The 18,878-nt window shown below is 45.4% G+C and overlaps 1 protein-coding gene across 4 annotated transcripts in view; it reads right to left on the reverse strand.

Annotated features, from left to right (window-relative positions):
• NEBL (nebulette) overlaps nt 1–18,878 on the reverse strand; it is a 1,132,595-nt gene that overhangs the window by 364,873 nt on the left and 748,844 nt on the right. For 2 of the 4 annotated variants that reach the window (XM_069648590.1, XM_069648591.1), the window contains exons 10-11: nt 16,309–16,413; nt 9,085–9,192 (exon numbers count right to left, since the gene is read on the reverse strand). The exons of the other annotated variants lie outside the window; for them this stretch is intronic. In XM_069648590.1, the coding sequence (XP_069504691.1) occupies nt 9,085–9,192; nt 16,309–16,413 (213 nt within the window). The remainder of the gene's footprint in view (nt 1–9,084; nt 9,193–16,308; nt 16,414–18,878) is intronic. 4 annotated transcript variants of the gene reach the window in all.

The raw sequence follows: 18,878 nt of genomic DNA on the forward strand, positions 1-18,878 counted from the left end.
CAGGATGAATCTGCATATTTGATGGCAAAGCGAGTCTGACCGCCACAGGATTTATCACGGAGGTTATGGTGAATGGACCCAGGTATCTTGGATGGAAAGTTCGGGTTCCTTTAATGGACACGTGTACAGACGCCAGCCAGACTTTTTCTCCCACTTGGTAGTTGGGGGCCTTTGCTCGCTGTTGATCAGCAAACTTCTTTTGGCGATTCTTAGCTTGAAGTAGGTGTTCAGATGCCCTTTTAAAGGTTTGAGAAATGGTTGTGTGCAAGGTTTTGACTGCTGGCATTTCCAGGGCTGTAGGAACGTCCAACTCAGAAGTACGTGGGTGCCTGCCATACATGGTATAAAAGGGTGTCTGCCCAGTGCTGGTGTGTAGGGAATTATTATAAGCATATTCAGCTATCCATAATAGGTCGACCCAGCTTCCTTCAGCTTGGTGTAACATGCAACGCAGATACTGCTCCAGCGTCTGATTTGACCTCTCAGTTTGACCATCCGTTTGGGGATGGTGACTGGTGGATAGCCGGATGTCGATCTGGGCCATAGAGCAGCATTTTCTGCAGAAGTTAGATACAAATTGAGTACCTCGGTCTGAGACTAAAACTGAAGGAAAGCCATGGAGCCATACGATGCCTTCAAGAAATATCTTTGCCAGAGTGGGAGCATTTGGGAGCCCAATAAGAGGAATGAAATGTGCCATTTTTGAAAATAGGTCCACGACCACAAGAATAGTTTTAAACCCTTGACTGGGTAGTAAGTCAGTAATACAATCGAGGGACAACGTGTGCCAGGGTGCTGGTGGGATTTCCAATGATTGTAATAGCCCAGCCGGTTTCTGCTTGGATGACTTGTTTTGAGAACACACTCCACAAGATAGGATGAATTGGATAATGTCTTTACACCACATGGGCCACCAATAATTTCGTTTTACCTTGGCTAGGGTTTTAGCGATTCCGGGGTGGCCCTCGATCAAGGAATCATGATAACCAGACATGACTTGTTTTAGTAGTTCTTGGTTTGGTAAGAATAAACGATTCCTGAAGTAGGGCAACTGATCTTTTATCATGTAATGTTCTCCATGTGCAGTCCACGCTTGTAATTGCTCGGGACTCATCAGGTTTTGGATTTCTTCCTGTAATTATTTCTGAGTTATGGTTGCTGTGATTCCTAGGAGCTTGTCACTCGGGATGATTGCTATTGGTCAGTGGTCTGATACCCTTGCTCTTCCACCCCCATACGGGAAAGGGCATCGGCCTTCCCGTTTTTCACCCCTGGTCGAAATGTAATCACGTAGTCATATTCAGCAAAAAAAGAGCCCAATGTGGTTGTCGTGAGGATTTTGCCTTTGCCGTTTTTAGGTACTGGAGGTTCCGGTGGTCAGTTATTGCGGTGATTGTGTGTCTGGCGCCCAAGAGGTAGTGCTGCCATGCCTTAAAGGCTGACTTAATGGCCAGGAGTTCTTTGTCTGTGATAGCGTAATTGAGTTCAGGGGGTGTGAATTTACACAACCAGAAGGCAACAGGGTGTAACTGGCCCGTTTCGGGGTCCTTTTGTGAGAGGACGGCTCCCATAGCCATGCTTGAGGCGTCTGTTTCCACCAGGTATGGAAGATCAGGGCGAGGGTGGCGTAAGATTGGGTATGTGAATCTTGCTTTGAGTTACTGGAAAGCTTCCTCGGCTTCTGTTGTCCACTGGAACTTTTTGTTGCTTTTCCTTAGCAATGACGTGATGGGATGCACGATTTGCGAAAATCCTGGGATGAACCGGTGGTAGAAGTTTGCAAAACCCAGCATACTTTGAACCCCCTTGAATGAATTTGGGGATGGCCAGTTCAGGATAGCATCTACCTTGTGTACATCCATTCGGATTCCATTCAGGCTGAGAATAAAGCCCAGGAATTCCACCTCAGAGACGTGGAATGAGCACTTTTCGAGCTTGGCGTAGAGCTGGTGTTGACAGAGTTTCTCCAATAGGGATAAGACTTGTTTAACGTGGTCCTGCTTTGATGTGGAATATACTAGAATATCGTCGGTATACTAGAGCACAGACATCAATCAATTTCCGTAGGACATCGTTCATGAAGTATTGAAATGCTGCAGGCGCGTTGCAAAGGCCAAAGGGCATTACTTGATATTCGTACAAGCCGTATTTGGTACGAAAAGCGGTTTTCCATTCATCCCCCTGTTTTATGCGAACAAGGTGATATGCCCCCCTCAGGTCTAGTTTTGTGTAGATTTGGGCATCTTTGACTTGATCAAGCAATTCAGGGATCAGTGGCAGGGGGTAGCGTTTTTTTACGGTGATCTGGTTCAGTGCGTGATAGTCGATGCACGTTCTCAAGTCTCCCTCCTTTTTCGGTACAAAGAATAGAGGACTGGCTGCTGGAGACTTCGAGGGACGGATGAACCCGTTAGCCAGGTATTGGTCACGATAGTCCTTCAGGTGCTGGTTTTCTAGTTCCGTGAGTGCGTAAATTCGCCCACAAGGGATTTGTGCACCGGGTATCAGGTCGATTTGGCAATCGTATGGTCTATGCGGTGGCAGGGTATTAGCCTGTTCTTTCTGAAAGACATCTTGAAAGTCCTGGTATTCACTTGGTAGGGTGCCGATTGCCACAGTCGCAAGCGTGGAGGTTCTGGTGTCTATTGTTTGTTTCTCTTGGCGATAACATGTGTGGCCGCAAGTCTCGGGAAAGGCCAATTCTTTTGCTCGCCAATCGATTCGAGGATTGTGAGCTACTAACCATGGCATTCCCAAAATCAACCGGAACTGTGGTGCCTTAATGAGGTTGAAAACGATAGATTCTTGGTGTCCACCCTGGCACAGAAGGGTTAAAGCTGCAGTGCATTGGGATACTGGACCAGAAGCTATTTCCGTGCCGTCGACAGTGGTAACAGTGTCAGTGGTTGATTTAGGGCGTAACGGAAGCCCCATCTTTGCCGCAAGATCCTGGTCGATATAATTCCCAACGGCTCCACTGTCAATGTATGCTCTTACTGCGTGCATCCGAGACGGTTGTTGGTGATTGATCAAAACCACAGAATGGGAGGTCTGTAATTCACTTTCTTCGCTCGACAAGTGGACCCCTACACTTGCCGTGCTGGGGAGTTTTCCGATTCATTGATGGTATCTTCCTTGTCCGTGGCCCCTACCGTCCTCCTTGGTGGCTTCACAGGGCACTCTAAGGAAATGACCTGACCTTCCACAGTAAAGACATAACTGCTGCTGTCTCCTTTTATCCCTTTCCACTTTAGTCAAGGGGGATCTGACCCCCCGATATGCATTGGTTCTCCTGAACCTTCCGTTAAGCAGGCAATATTGTCCTTTGAACGCACATACATAGGGCGAGGGTCCGGTCTGGTTCGATCTGCTCTTCGGTCCTGCAACATATGATCCATTTGAACAACAAGGTCAATGAATTCTGAGCAGTCTTTTGGGGGGTTCACTACTTGTGCGAGAACATCCTTGAGCTCCCCCCGCAACCCCTGATGAAATAACGTGGTTCTCATCCCCACTGGCCATTCTGCATCAACTACGAGTCTATTGAACGCGGCTATGCATGTTAATAGGTCTTGATTCCCTTGGCGTAGGGACAGAAGTTTGTTGTCTAATGCCTGCCCATGAGTACGACGGGCGAACTGCTTTTCCATCTCCTGCTGAAAGCCCCTGAAGTCATGCAGCAAAGGATTGTCTTGGTCCATAAAGGGTACAGACCAGTCCGCGGCGCTACCACTCAGGTAGGATAGCACAAAAGCGACCTGTGATTGGTCATTCGGAAAGGCCCCTGGTCTACAAAGGAAGTTCAGGCAGCAATGGTTCATGAATGTCGCAAACCTCTTGGGATCCCCCGTAAATCGTTTGAGCAGGGCCAAGGGAACTGCCCCAGGAAGGGTTATCTGAACGGGATTGGCTGATGGTGCTGGCATCGAGGGCATGCTTCCTGGCAATAGTGCATGCCCTGCTTGTGACTGGAGAAGTTGCCGGCTTAAATCATCAGTGTGTTCTTTGGCTACTATCAGCTCTCTCCTCAGGGTGTTGGTCTCCGTCCTGGCTGCACGTACTTCGGAACATAGCTGCCCCAACATGTGGGCTAACTGGTCGGTTTCTGACGTTTCCATGACACCCACGTGGATTTTGATGTGAGGCTTTGTGTTCTGTAACCCTCACCTGGTATCCACGGGGACGTCACTCAGCCTGTTCTGACCTCTTACGACTTCAAACCCTTTCTTAGAGTCTACTCAACTGGAGACTGGGCCTGAAACACAGGATTGGTAGACTTTAACTCCTTATTGTCTCTGTGTGCTTGAACCCCTTCTTCCCCGGGGTCCAACCCTTCTCTTTGATCCACAGCTCACCTTGTTTTCTTGGAAAGTGTGCTCTCCGTCCTGCTTTCAACGCAGGGGCGCGTTAATTGATGCAGGCTCATTGCTGCCTAGTTACTTCACTGGCAAGAGTCCGACAGGTAAGTATAACGAGTCTTTTGAACAGTTCTCTAACTTCGTTCCTTTCCTTCCTTAGATGATGGCTGGCGTCCGGGGATGGCAACGTGCTGCTGAAATGAGTAGCGCTGAAGGTGAGTGAGAGCGCGATGCGCGATGCAACCTTTTTGTATTTGTATTGAACTGAGTTCTTCGTCGGTGTCTTTTAGGTGCCGCAACGTTTTCAGCGTGGATGCCGGTTATGAAGAAGAAATGCAATGAGTAAGCACGGTACGCGGCGCCTCTAGATGTTTCCACGCTAACCTGGAGTGTCTTTTCCCTCTTGCAGATGGATGAGAAGTTCCCGAGACAGAGTTCCCCCAGAGCGGCGTGGATTCAGGTAAGCGTTTGAAGCTCGTACAGTCTTTAAAAATAAATGAAGATTTGCTGAATGCTTAATAATGCCTTTTTTTCTGTTATTTTCCCTTTTCCTTAGAAATCGGCGTGCCGAGATGGGAATGACACCGCTGAAGATGCCCGCAGAACAGAAGAAGCGATGAATGATGGGCAGAAGCGCTGCAAGGTAAAGCTGTTCCTAACGGTGTTCTTGTTCTTGCAGGAGCTGAGCGCAGAAGAAAGATGCAGGTCTACTGGAGACCGATCCAAACATGGTGAGTGTCATGCTGCAGGTGCAGAAAACACAAAGCATGTTTCTCAGCCTGGGCATGGCTTAAATAGTCTCTGGGTATCCCAGGTGTCTCTGGCTCTGGGCTGAACCACACCCAAAAGACTAGACTGCACATGCAGTTCTGGGAACCGAAATATGTGGGGGCATCCATCTTGTCCCCATCAATGCACTACAAGTCCAATCCCCAATGTTATCCTATCAGGGTGAGTGAGTCTGGTGCCACAAGCACCAAGTCTGACTCCAAGTGGGTCTTTGGAGGGATGAAGAGTCCCTTGAGGGCCATGTAGGTGATCGTGGCCTGGCTCCAGCCTGACATCTTGGAGGGCTGGGGACACGAGGGGCAGGAATCATGACATGGAGGTAGCATTATGGGCAGCTAGGTTCTGTAAAAGCTGTAGCCAATGAAGAAATCCAACAGGTTGGGCCAGGTAGAGGGCATTGCAATAATCAATGTGACTCAAAACCATGGCAGATACCACTCGAGATGCAGGACCGCAGACATAAATGGCAGCACCTTGCAGAGTATTTTAAGAAAGAAATTACCAGTTTTACCTGGACCTACCACCTTTTTCCTCTCTGAACGGGCTGACCTCTCCTCCTCTCTCCTGACCTCCTACCGCAAATGTCTCTTCCTTGGGGATTTTAACATCCACCTGGACTCTCTGGATGCAGCCATTGTACTCTTTCATGAACAATTTGATGCTCTTTCCCTCACAATTCTTCCATCTGGTCCGCCCCACTCTGCCGGACACATCTGGGATGCACTCATCTCCGCAGACATCCCTCTCTCCAACCCTCTTACTATTCCTCTATCCTGGTCTGATCACTCTTTCCTTTACTCCCACCTGGAGCTCCTGCCCCCCCTCCCTGGTGAAGCCTCTGCCTGCACTGCCAGTCTCTTTCTCTGTCATTCAACCGATGAAACTTATGTCAGTCGCTGCATTCACCATCACCTTCATTCCCCCTCCTACCCATGGTATTGAGTCTCATACCGACTCAGCACTTGCTAACCTCCAACTCTCCATCTCCAACACTCTGGCCATCCTTACCCCTCTCATGAGGATCTGCATGAAGCCTGCCTCAAGGTGCAACTTTTGGTATGACTTCGACCTGGTCGCTATGAACGCAAGTGCACAGTTGCTGAGCTGAAGTGGCAGGCCCTGAGAACTTCCTCTGACAAACTGGCCTGCCGCCTGCTCCTAAGGCAATATCGACTCTCCATTCACACTAAGAAGATGGCTCATGTCCAAGTCTGCATCTCTGGGGCCACCAATAACATGAATGAACTTTGCAAAATCTGCAAGGAACTAGCCAATCCTATTGCAGTCTCCTCGTCTTTGCTTCCCTCCAAGGCCCTCTGCACTGCACGGGCCTCCCATTTCTCCACCAAAACTCAGTACATCCTGTCCTCATTCTCCTCAACTCCTCTCCCCACCCCCTCGTCTCCTGCCTCCCCCGCCCCCCTCTTGGCTTCAACCATACCCTCCTCCTTCTCTCCCATTGCACCAGATGAGGTCTCTAAAGTAGTCCGCTCTATGAAAGTCTCATCCAAACTGGTGCTCCCCTGATCCTCCAGAAATATCAAGGACAACATCTCCTCTCTCGCACCTGCCATGGCAGACTTCTATAATGTTTCCTTTTCCACTGGCTCTTTCCCACAATCCATTAAGCACTCCCTTGTGCACCCTCTCCTAAAAAGCTGTCTGCAGATTCTTCCTACCCGACTAACTATCGCCCTATCTCCATCACCCCTTTCCTCTGCAAACTTTTGGAGAATTTGGCCATCCCCTAACTGATCACCTCACCAAATCTGCTGGCTGTCTCCATGATCACCAGTCTGGCTTCAGAGCATCCAGAAGCATGAAACTGCTCTCCTGAACACCCGTGAAGACCTGCTCTCAAATATGGATTCCAACTCTCCTTCTGGTCTGATCCTTCTCCATCTTAACTCTGTCTTTGCCATGGTCAACCATGCCATCCTCATAAATCATCTCTGTAATACCCAAGGCGTCACTGACTGGGCACTGGCCAGTCTAACCTTCTAACTAACCTTCCTAAGTGCAACTTGGCTTTTTCCTCTCCTCCACCTCACGCTCTACCTCTGGCTTCCCCCAGAGCTCTATCCTATCGCTGTTGCTCTTTAATATCTACCTTGCCCCTCTTGCCCACCGGACCTCCTCCTTCTCTCCTCAGTTCTATTGTCATGCAGATGACATGCAGCTCTCCTTCAAGCTTCCTTCCTCCACCTCCTCCCTCATACCTGACTGCCTGACTGCTATTCAGGCATGATGCTCTGTTAATGATCTCTGCCTTAATGCCATTAAGCCCAAGATCCTCCTCATTGGGACAACTGCTCCCTGTTTTCCCCATACTCGCTGGCCATCCTCCCTCCTTGGGTCCCATCCCCTCACCCTCTTGTGAGGCGAGAATCTATGGGTAATCTTCAACTCCTCTCTCTCCTTCTACCCTCACATCACGGGCCTTGCCAAGTATCCAACTTTCAGTTCTACCTCCTCAGAGGCATTCTCCCTTTCCTAACCTTTTCTCAGAAGCTCAATGTCTCAAGAGCTCTGGTTCTCTCTAGGCTGGACTGAAACATCCTCTTCCTCAATCTGTTGCTTTCCTCCTTTCGCCCTCTTCAACTTATCCAGAATAGGGCTGTGAGATTTATCCTTGGCCTGAAGCCCAGGGATCGCTTCTCTCTAGCCCTAAATCTCGCCAGCCCTAAAATTGCTCCACTGGCTCCCAGTGGCTGCAAGGATCAAGTTCAAGACCCTCTGCATCATCCACAATGCTTTTTGGGGCCTGGACTCCACTTCATCCAACTTTCTCTCCCTAGATACCTCCCTGCTAGAGTCCTTCGGTCCTCTAGCTCCAACTCTCTGCAGATCAAATATTTTATCAAGCAGAGAGAGTGGGGTAGATCTCTTTTCTTCAGCATGAACCTCCCTCTGGAAGGGCTTCCCTGCCCCACTAAGACTTGAGGCGGAACTCCTTAAGTTCTGGAAACTTCTCAGGATGTTCCTTTTCTCCTCCTCCTTCGCTCTCCCCCTCCCGTGCTAATGTCCCCCTGCCACTTCAACTGGAGCCTGGCTCCTTTTGTGTCTTACAAGGACCATGCCCTCCTCGACTTGTCCTCCCAGCACTCCTAACCAGCACTTTCCCTCGGGCACCCTTCCCTGACTAGCCTGAACCTGGTCCACCCCCTTCCTCGCACTAGCTGACCCTTACCCTGATTTTCCCCTGGTACTCGCCCTCCTTCATCTCCCCCTTGCACTTGCCCAGCCCCTGCCTCCCTCACTTCCCCCCTCCCCTTCCCTTATCCCAGCCTGACCGCCCTGATCTACCCCCCCACATTTACAGTTCACTGCACTTGCACAGTAAGAATGTCACAAGGCCTAGTCGAACCGTGATTGTTTTTGTTGTTTTTCTCCTCTGTCCCACTCCCCATGACCTCTTTCCTGTGTGTTGACGCCTGGAAACACTTTTGTATAGGCACCTTACAAATGTGCAATAAATAAATACATAAAATAAAATATACAAGGCAAGCAAGGAACACTGCCGTCCCAATGAACATGACGTTTTCACATGTGTGCTTAGAGACCGCAGTAGAGACAGCATTAGCGACGGGATTTTTCATTACTCGTATTTGGGAAAACATCATTCAGTTACAATACTGAGAGAATTAAAATATTCATTTGGTTTAATTCATGTGTGAAAAAGGTGAGTTTTAGTACAACATTTGAAACGCTATAATTGAATTGGAAAGACACATAAAATACTAGGATTGATATTATTGTGCTGGTGTCGCGTGATTGTCCACATGCATATTTAACACAGTGAGGAAACGCATACTAATTTTCTAAAATTTCTTTCGATATAAGTCAATTTATTAAACTTTTTGAATAAGGGTAACTTGTTTGTATGAGCAAGTTTGTGTGTTAAAATAATGTTGACAGCAAACAAAAAATAACTAACCTGACTCTGAAACTTTTGAGAGTCCTTCGAAACTTGATACATTGGAGTGTCAACAAACTCATGCATCGATCTGCCTTTCGATTTTTCATATTCTTCTTTGTATTTAATCTATATACAAAAAAATAGCAAACACTATTACATAACTACTTTTATCTATTAAAATGTTTAATTATTTTGCAAGTTATTGGGTATCTTTCTTTGCTTTTGCTGTAATTGTGTTGCATTTTCCATTCCAAAAAGTACAAATACAATGTGCGGGAGGTTGCACACAGGCGGTCATTTTAGAATATGTTGCAGTGTGAAGTTAAATCAAAAAAGCAAGACCAAGAAACTTATTTTCAATGAGCACGTAGCATAAATTAAAGGTTTGTATTCACGTCATGACTCATTTTCATACATTTGTATGGTGGAGAAGAGGGTCCGATTGTAATTTACGATTCGGCCACTCCATTCCTCTCTGCCATACAAATACACCAGCATTTGCTCAGCATGTATTTTCATGCTGGTTCAAAGGCTATGGATTCATATTGAGTCTGCTGACTTACATCAGCAAAAGCAGGCGCACAGCATAGGAATCCATTGTAAACGCCATCTGTCATGCGTATATGTTATCCTGAGTTTGAATAATTTGCACGGTTTAGTTCAAAAGGGTGGGATCTAACCTTATACGTCACCTTTTCCCACTCCCTGTTTGCCCTCTGCCATGCAACTGATGACATTTCAGCAGCAGGGACGAATGCAGGCAAACGTGCCAACATAACAGGTCTACCAAATTACGGGATACTCCAAAATGAAATCCATAATTCTTTTATGCTTTCATTTTCCACTCCAATTCATTTTCTGTCTGACATAAGGTGGAGGAAGGGCACAGACAACATCTCGGCCGTGCTTTCCTTCTCCGTCTTGTGTGAGCACATAATTTTACGCCTGCATGCGATTTTAATGCTGGCTTAAAAAGAATCGGGCCCTTTGGAATTCTGACTCGGATTGCCCCTGTTAATGAGAAGGCTGATTCCAAAGGAATAAATCAGTAAATGCCACCTGCAAAGCATACTTTACACAGGGCATTTACGTGTTTGCAAAACAGAGTTTTACACTCCGCCTTGCAAAAGATGAACATTGAATGCAGGGGACTCTGCAGCACATAATTGCAAAGGTTGATGATCCCGTTTGTAACTGCATTTATTTCAAAATGACCCCTAGAGAATCCAAAACATTCTACATCCTTCAAACACGAACAACGCTTAAAAAAAACCTTAAAAAATCATGTGTGAATGTCATTATAGTTTGGACTTAAAAACCTGGGAAAAGAGACAATAATGGCACTAAGTTATTACTTGGAATGTACATTTGATTCTACCAGCCATGGCACCTCAATACCAATTCATGTAACAACATAGATTATTTTCTCCCTTTGGAACCCCTCTCATCTTCATAAAGGAGAGCAAACACTTTTTTCCGGTGACCCGTTGTCCACCAGGATCTCTACTCCATCATCGTGGACTCAGAGCCTCAAGGTGTACCCTATGTTCTAATCTTAGGCATTGAGCTTGACTTGCCTCCACCTGCCCGGATGTTAATGACATTGAACACTTCTAGATCCAAGAGACCACCAGACCGCATTTGTCATTAGCTGGAGTGAATGGGCAGACTCACCCAGAAGGCTCAGCAAAAGAAGGGTTTTCAAAAGGTAACTCGCCTTAACCTCTTTGCTGTGTTTGCCCCCTCTTTGTCTGTAGTAGCCACTTGTGTTCCCTCTCTCCCACCCCAGTAAACATCGCTCTGCCTTCTGCTAATGCTTTAGGGGCCTTATCTCCCATTTTCAGCTCTGAGCCGAGCAGGGCCTCATAGTAAAAAGAACACCTTCTAGGTATCTGCTCCACTACCACCTGTTCAGCCTCCAATGTCCCTCACACCTATCTCTGGACCCTGCCACTGTCCCCGTCAGGCCACTCTTGCCTTTGCTCTTTGGCCTAGTTTTACACTTAGTTAACACCACCCTCATCCACTTCCTCCAACAACAACTGTCAACAGCTATTTCACATGTTATTCAAATAGACTAAATAAGTGCTCATTATCACTGGTACTTCTCATTCTTTCCCCCCATCTTTGTACTGTCGACTGTGATCAAGACACCAAACTGACTCTTAAGATGGGTTGTGGGGTAGTCAAGTGGCCCGATGCCATCAATGGTAGCATAATGCAGGGTCTGGCGGCGGTATGGGAAAATCCCCTGGCTGTCCTCACCAGACCACACCACTCCACACAAAGGTAGCTGGGCTTTGGCGCTTTGACAATATTGTACATTATGTCGCTTCAGGAATCTTGGTTCAAACTGATTTCTTTCAGTTGGTTATTATTTATAGTAATTAGAACCCATACCTTTAGCCACATGCCCTTTGTATTTTCTTTCTTCACCTCCCTCTCCTTTTTCTTTTTCTCCTACCTGTGGGCGCCTGGTCTGCAATGCTGGAGCACCCCTTGTTCTCTGAGAGGGACAACCTAACATGTTGGCTAAAAACCTACCGCTGAGGTGAAAGACTGGGATTCCAATTACTGAAACCTATGTGAACATTATTTCTGAAGTCCTGGGCAAGTACTCATGACATCAAAGAGTATCAGAGCATGTTCCACGGGATCAAAAGGGGTACAAGATGAAATATACAAAAAACGTTCTTTGTTTATGAAACTAGTGATTAACATTAACATTAATTACACAATTATGGGCCATACTAACCAGAAATGCCCCTTGTCTTTTGACTTCTATGTTGATTCGCTTTCACACATGATCTGTATATTGTCAAGTGACACCCTGAAACCATTTACAACCTTTATCGCGGAGTGTGACAAATTGGATTCTGCCTCATAGGAGTACAAGGATGAATAGGGATGAAATGGCCCACTCAGCCCTCACACATCTATGAACCAAAAAACAACACAATTATAAAGATAAAACAGGGACAATCAAAAGATATTCCTCCTTTGCCTTTTGTGGTAATGTGGACCGAGGGAAGAATATACTCACAAAAGGGTTGTGAAGGTGAACCAGTAGTGACCCGAACAGCACAGTATCACATTTCAAAACAAAGCGAAAGTACAATTGAGTTTCTATAACAATCTAAACACTTTAATGAAACATACCATCTGGAAGTAGAACGGAAAGAGATTACTATACAAAAGCCCACCCCAAAGGAAAGAACAGAGCAGAAGCAACAGACTGATAAAGTAGCACACAGCATTCTGAGTGTAGTTCAAGGGGTGGTTGTTAGGGTATTACAATAAAAAGGATATCTTGCAGAAAACAGGAGCGAGTGTGATCTAACCGGTCTCTAGGGTCCAAGTGGACCATGGGGGCAGTTCAGTGTCAAAGTACCGAGATTAAGCTGTGTAAGCGGAACAGAAATGGGGAACCTAAGCGGCGATCTGCGCATATGTGTCAGAAAAAAACATGGTGGCGTCCACCACGGACGTGTCCATAAATGGCCTGCTTCTGGAATGCTGTCCCTATGCCACATCCTCCAGTAATGGTTCAGCCTTCAGATAAGAACCCGGGGGCGCAGTGTTGACAGGCTCAGGGCCTGACACCATGCCCCCCCCACGGGGTACAAAGCTTTCAATCAAAACAGAGGTGAAATCACAAGAACAAACTAGGGGCATGGACAGCCAAAGCAGGCTCCCAAGAGCTGTCACATGCAGCATATCCTTGCCAGTAAATAACATAATATAGACACCCATGACGATACTTGGAGTCACATATCTCCTGTACCTCAAATCCCGGTAAACTGTTGACATCCAGAGGGTGTGGACATGAAGGGAGCGCCCATATGTGTCCTTCAGGTATGGTTTCAACAAAGGGACGTGGAACACTATGTGCACGTGCCATTTGGCAGGTAAAGACAACCAGAAAGCCACATGTGAGATTCAAGCCACAATACAAAAGGGTCCCAGGAATCAAGGAGCCAATTTGACAGGTACATTCTGGACCAGCAGGTCTCTGTTGGAGAGCCAGACCATATAACTGATCTGATAGCTGGGTGTGACAGACCGCCGGCAGTCTGCCATGGTCTTCTGCAGATGCCCTGAGGACAAGAGCTCCAGTGTAACCATTTTCAGGACTTGTGACAGACATAGCACCAAGGAATCAGCAGACGGAACAGCACTCAGTATAGGAAGGGAGAAAGGCAGGATCTTTGGGTGTTGACCATAGGCACAAAAGAATGGGCTGGTCTTAATGGCAGGCTGAAAGGCGTTGTAATATGCTACCTCAGCAGTACTCATCCTAATTAGACTGCAGGGCATTAGCATAGCACCGTAGATATTGCTACAGTATCTGATTGGTTCTCTCCATCTGGTCATTGCTTTGCGTATGTATCCAGAGCTAGGGGCATGATGGATACCCAATAAACTTCAAAGAGCCTTTCAAAAGCAGGAGATGAACTGATGTCCTCTGTCTGATATTATGCAATTGATAAACCTCATGAAGAAAGACACAGGCCACGTGGACAGCTGTGGGAATTGTAGGCAAAGGGACACAGTGAGCAAATTTAGAGATACAATCCTCGATGATCATGACACAGTATTCTCTTTGAACAAAGGGAGATCAACAATGAAATCAGTGGCCATGGTGTGCCAAGGGTAAGGTGGTGTCTCTAGTGGTTGGAGGAGACCAGCAGGATATCGTCTACTGATTTTGCTTTGCCACAAACAGTTAACTGAAGTACATATTCCCGGACCTGTTGGCGTACACCAGGCTACCAAAACTGCAGAGAGACCAGTTCCAAAGTGGTCTTAATGCCTCTATGACCAGCAATCCGAGAGTCATGAAAACAAGACAAGAGATGGAACGGAAGGCTTCTGTGGTTCCATACAGATGGTTATTCCGGAACAGCAATCCATCAGAAGATCGAATCAAGGGGTGCTGCTGAAGTATGACAGCTTCAGGGGCAAGGGCAATGGCGTTCCTGATTTGTTGCAGATAAGACATCATGTTATTCACAAAATGTTTCTCAGGTAGGATGGGTTCTTGTTGTCCGGAGACGGAGTGTTCATGGTCGTACAGATAGGAGAGGGGATCGGCCTTCCAATTTTGAGCTCCAGGTATGTAGTTAATAACAAAATCAAATTGTGAAAAAAGAAGGTCAAACGTGATTGATGGCTGTTGGTACATCTGAGGTTCCTTAGGTATTGCAGGTTGCGATGATCCTCATGTACTACCACTTTGTGAGTGCCTCCCAACAAATGATGTCTCCAGTCTTGAATCACATCTTTAATGGACGAGAATTCCTTTTTGGTGACTGAATAGTTATTTTTACCTGATGTTAATTTTCTGGAGAAGTATGTGATGAGATGTTCCACAACGGTTTTTGGATTCAGTTGTTATAGCTCTGCTGCAACGGCATTGTCCAAAGCATCAGATTTGATGATAAATGGACATGTTTTATCCAGATGTTGATGGATGAGTGCATTTGTAAAGGCTGCTTGGAGAGCCAAAAAGGCAGTGCTGGCAGTATCGTCTCATTGAAACCTCCTCTTGGAACTGAGAAGACGGGTAATATAGGCTGTTAAACTTGAATATCCTATGATAACACACCAATTACAATTGTTGGAACCAAAAAACTGTTGGGTAGCTTTTACATCACTATGAATGGGCCAATCCAAAACAGCGTTTATCTTACGTGGGTCCATGTGGATACTAGCAGGGCTGAATATGTAACCCAGGAACTTGATCTGTCCTTGATGAAAGACACATTTTTTGGCTTTAGCTTACATATGGTTGGCAGCCAAGCGTAATAGGACCTCAGTAACGAGATGTATGTGTTCTGAACGCAATGGTGAAAACATCAAGATGCCATCCATGTAGACCCATACCGAGATATTATATGTTATGTTACCCCATTTATAACGCGCATGTTCGCCCTAGGGCATCTTGGTGCAGAGGAAACACACATTCAGGCAGACAGCTCAGAGCTAGAAGAGTAGTGTTTTGAGAAGGCGACAAAAATGAAGATGATTCTCGACTTCACTTGAGGCAGCAGAAAGGGTGTTCCATAGTTTTCTAGCTGCCACAGAAAAGGCCCGACCAACCATCATAGACAGTCACCAATAGCATAATACTAGGTGAAGAAAAGAAGTAATGGGCATGACAATTAGTCAAATGTTGCGAATGTTTGGCCTTTAATATCTGCCTGTCCTATGTATTTGGTTGATCCATCTTTTTGCCTGCCTGCTCACAAACCATGAACATGGTATGCATGGTATGTATTTTCATTTTTCTTTCAATGTCAATACACATTGGTATTATTGTCAAAATAACGTTTGAACTGTCTTGAAAAAGACCTTGTGTCGACACAAGTGTTGGCTGTAATCAGAAGGCTGCTGTTCAATGTAGAACTATACCAATCCCAATCCAAAGGCTAACCCAAAAGTCAAGACCATGATAACGTCCAAAGCCAATACCACCTTAGCATCCCAGCCTTGGTCCACCTAGTAATCAAAAAGGAAACCACACTTATCAAGAGAAGAAACTGGTAATTCCAGTATTGAACAGCAAAATGACAACCCACTGTCAAAGGCGTATTGCCCTTATAGTATCCTAGAGTGTTTAACAGGGGAGTTGCTAGGTCTGGAAAAGACCCGGGGCTACGCTGATGTCAGAACTGTTGGGACAGGGGGCTAGCTAGTCTTTTGGCTGTAGCTCCTGAGATTTTATCCGGGGCTACAACCAAAAGATCAGGGGCTATAGCCCCCTTAGCCCTCCCCTAGCAACGCCCCTGGTGTTTAACACTTAACACACTATATACCCAACGTCTCCCACACCTGGTGCAACTCACTCATAGTCAGATGACTCAATGCTCCCTAAGATAAAAACCCTGATCCTTTTGCTAGATTTAACAAGCTCAAACCTTTAACCTTACAAAGGTTACTGGGGGTGACTGGAAGAGCGCACCACATTCCAAACGATTACATATAGCCAAATTAATGGCAAAAGGATATACCAAAAAATAAGAAGAATTTCACCCATATTCATTTTTCATTAGCGCCCTCTAAGGAAAGGATGAACAATTGTATTGCTCTTTTTGCGTAAAGTCAAGTGTGGCTCTGTCTGTGGATTTCCCATCCAATTTTGTTACATGACCTTGGTGATATACGGTTAAAATAATCTGTGCAAAAATATTTTAAAAGGCTTTTACCAATTTTGTATTGTCAGCAAAATGTTGGATTTACCTGACTCTGGAGCACAGCATTTTCTTTGTGATGAATTTGCTCTGCTGTATCAATTGCAAAATTATAATTTCCTTTGTTTGCTTCAAAATCTTTTTTATATTCGTGCTGAGAAGTAAGCAGAATAAAACACAAGCATAAGACAGGAGGTACAGTTACAATGTTCCTAAATTCTATTTGAATGTTTTTTTTTTATTTGTATTTTTTTTAATGGTAATTCTATTAGAATGTTAATTGCAAAAGGCATTTAAGCCAAAACTAAATCTCTTGCACATAACCAATGCAATACATATCTCATGAGTTATATAAACAAACTAATACGCCATATACAATGAGTTCACTGGAGCCCAAAGAAAGGCAAGCATTGCAAATGCTTAGCAGCTTGTTCCCCACAATCACACACATATCAGGCACTTACTTAAGAATGCATCGATTCAAGTCATTCATACTGAGAGAGGACCTGCTGATATCAGGTGTCTTTCGAGGTCCCACACATGTCCAGCAATTCCTCATGCTAAGCTTTAAAGGAACTGTCATTTAGAATTCTAAAAATGAAAGAGTAGCATTTCAACTCTGAATAAATGGAAAGAAATGTATTTGGTCAACTCGTGCCAATGCTCAACCTCACCAGAAAATTCCACAAACGTCTAACAAATGGAGATTAATGCATTCCACTGCTGCACCTTTTCTAAATAGATGCATGGGTATGGCAGGGCATTTTCTTGTGACCAGCTATCCCCACGTCTTTAACACATGACCATTGTTAGGATGCAGGTTCACTGCCCTAAACGTGAAGGGGAGTACAAGCTGCAGAAATTCTATTAGTGTCAGTGTCCCATCATTTGTCACAGCGTTTAAGGGCATTCTAGAATTGGATTTAGGTTTGCCACATTCTAGAGAGCACTAGGCTAGCGAGTATGTGGTGGAATGAAGCGTAGCAAAAGATATTGTTACTGGTTCCAATTAGCATAAACGTTTCTTGCCACATTAGCCAGAGTCCAGCCATTTTGAAATAGGCCCCATCGGAGTTGTAGATTTCTGCCATTCGGGTAATTAGGCCACAGACCTGAGCCTTGGTCCTTCCATTTAATGAAACTTTATTTGTGCTTCCCCATACAAGTGTTTAGTGTGCCAAGGTGCTTGTAGCAAGGGTGGGGTGCAGCACACATATTAATTATTGTTGCAGGGCCTAGCTGTTCTTGGGAACTTTGAGGGAAATTAAAAGAGCCAAACCATATTATGGCTATGCTGCCTCCTAGGGAGAGCTGGGACAGCTGGGTCTGCAATAGAACTGCCTGGTAGTACGAATACATGTGAGAAATGTGTTTCTAATGAGTGGGGACTCAATTATGTTTTTTATGAAGCCACCTGGTTCCCAAGAGATAGCCAAGAGATAGCCAGTAGAATGTGTGCCAGGGATAGCAACATGTTTCAAAACGGAAGTTGCAAAAAGTGTTGCAGAATAAACTGCTACAAGGCCTGGGAAACTGCCTGGATTGCCAAATTGCCCGAGCTCATGGTAGAGGATATTACTGAGTCTAATTTGCTGACTTCACTGTTCACACTCACTTCCTAATTGGGTAGTTTCAGTGGGACTGCACAACAGAAGTTACAATAATTTGTTCTGACCAATGAGGAAATGCTTTTTAGTAAATGTTAAATGTATAAATTATGCCAATCAGGATGGAGTATTTTTTGCTGACTGCACAATCATTCGTAGGGGGCTGTACTTAGGTAAGTCACAAGTAATATACTAACACATATAGCGTGGTAGTGTAGGTTGAGTTTAGATTTTTATGTAGGTGCATGCCAGTAGGGAATGTGGAATTAGCATGTACTTGATACTTGTAATGTATTCAAATGTTGAGGTTTTTATATTTAAATACTGCAACTCAATGATGGCGGGTCGAAAGTGTTTTCAGTTCTAAGGAGCTGACTGAACTTCCCGGCCGTAATTTGCATGTATTAACGCTGTTTTTATTTGCGAATCGTGCACTCCATTATTGCTTCCCTGGATTGATTTTTTTTTTATCAGTTTTTGAGCCTAATGTACATTGTTGGTGTCCCTGCAACCTGATCTCCAGTGCCTGCCAAAGACTCAGAGGGTCCTCCGACTGCATGGCTTGTGCGAAGCCCTTCCTCATGACAGCAGTTTCTGTGCACACAAACGGAGAGGTGAGCAGACCCCATGTTACTCTGTATTTCTGTCTGATCCCTGGAATGTGGGCTGTCGGGCTGGGAAGTGCAGGCAGTTTGAAGGGGACAAGGCCTCAGGGGAACACAGAGAACGTGAGTGCATTTTCTGCATGAAACACAGTGTTTTTGATACCTTTCATTATTGGTTGTAAATTGCTATTGTGATAGAAGGGAAAGCTCCTCAAAGATGAGGAAAGACAACATTGTGTCTTTCATTGTGCATACATTTTGACAAGGATTGAGGTGAAGCTCCCCCGCCGCGGCAAAAGATGACATCATATAATATAGTATAAGTGAAGAATTGATGTGGGGTAGCACATTGTAAATGGTGAAAGACAGCACTGTATACAAAGTAATGGTCCTATGGGGAAAGTATG

The sequence above is a fragment of the Ambystoma mexicanum genome, chromosome 2q (genome assembly GCF_040938575.1).
Source record: "Ambystoma mexicanum isolate Mex_15411 chromosome 2q, UKY_AmexF1_1, whole genome shotgun sequence".
Classification (NCBI taxonomy): Eukaryota; Metazoa; Chordata; class Amphibia; order Caudata; family Ambystomatidae; genus Ambystoma; species Ambystoma mexicanum.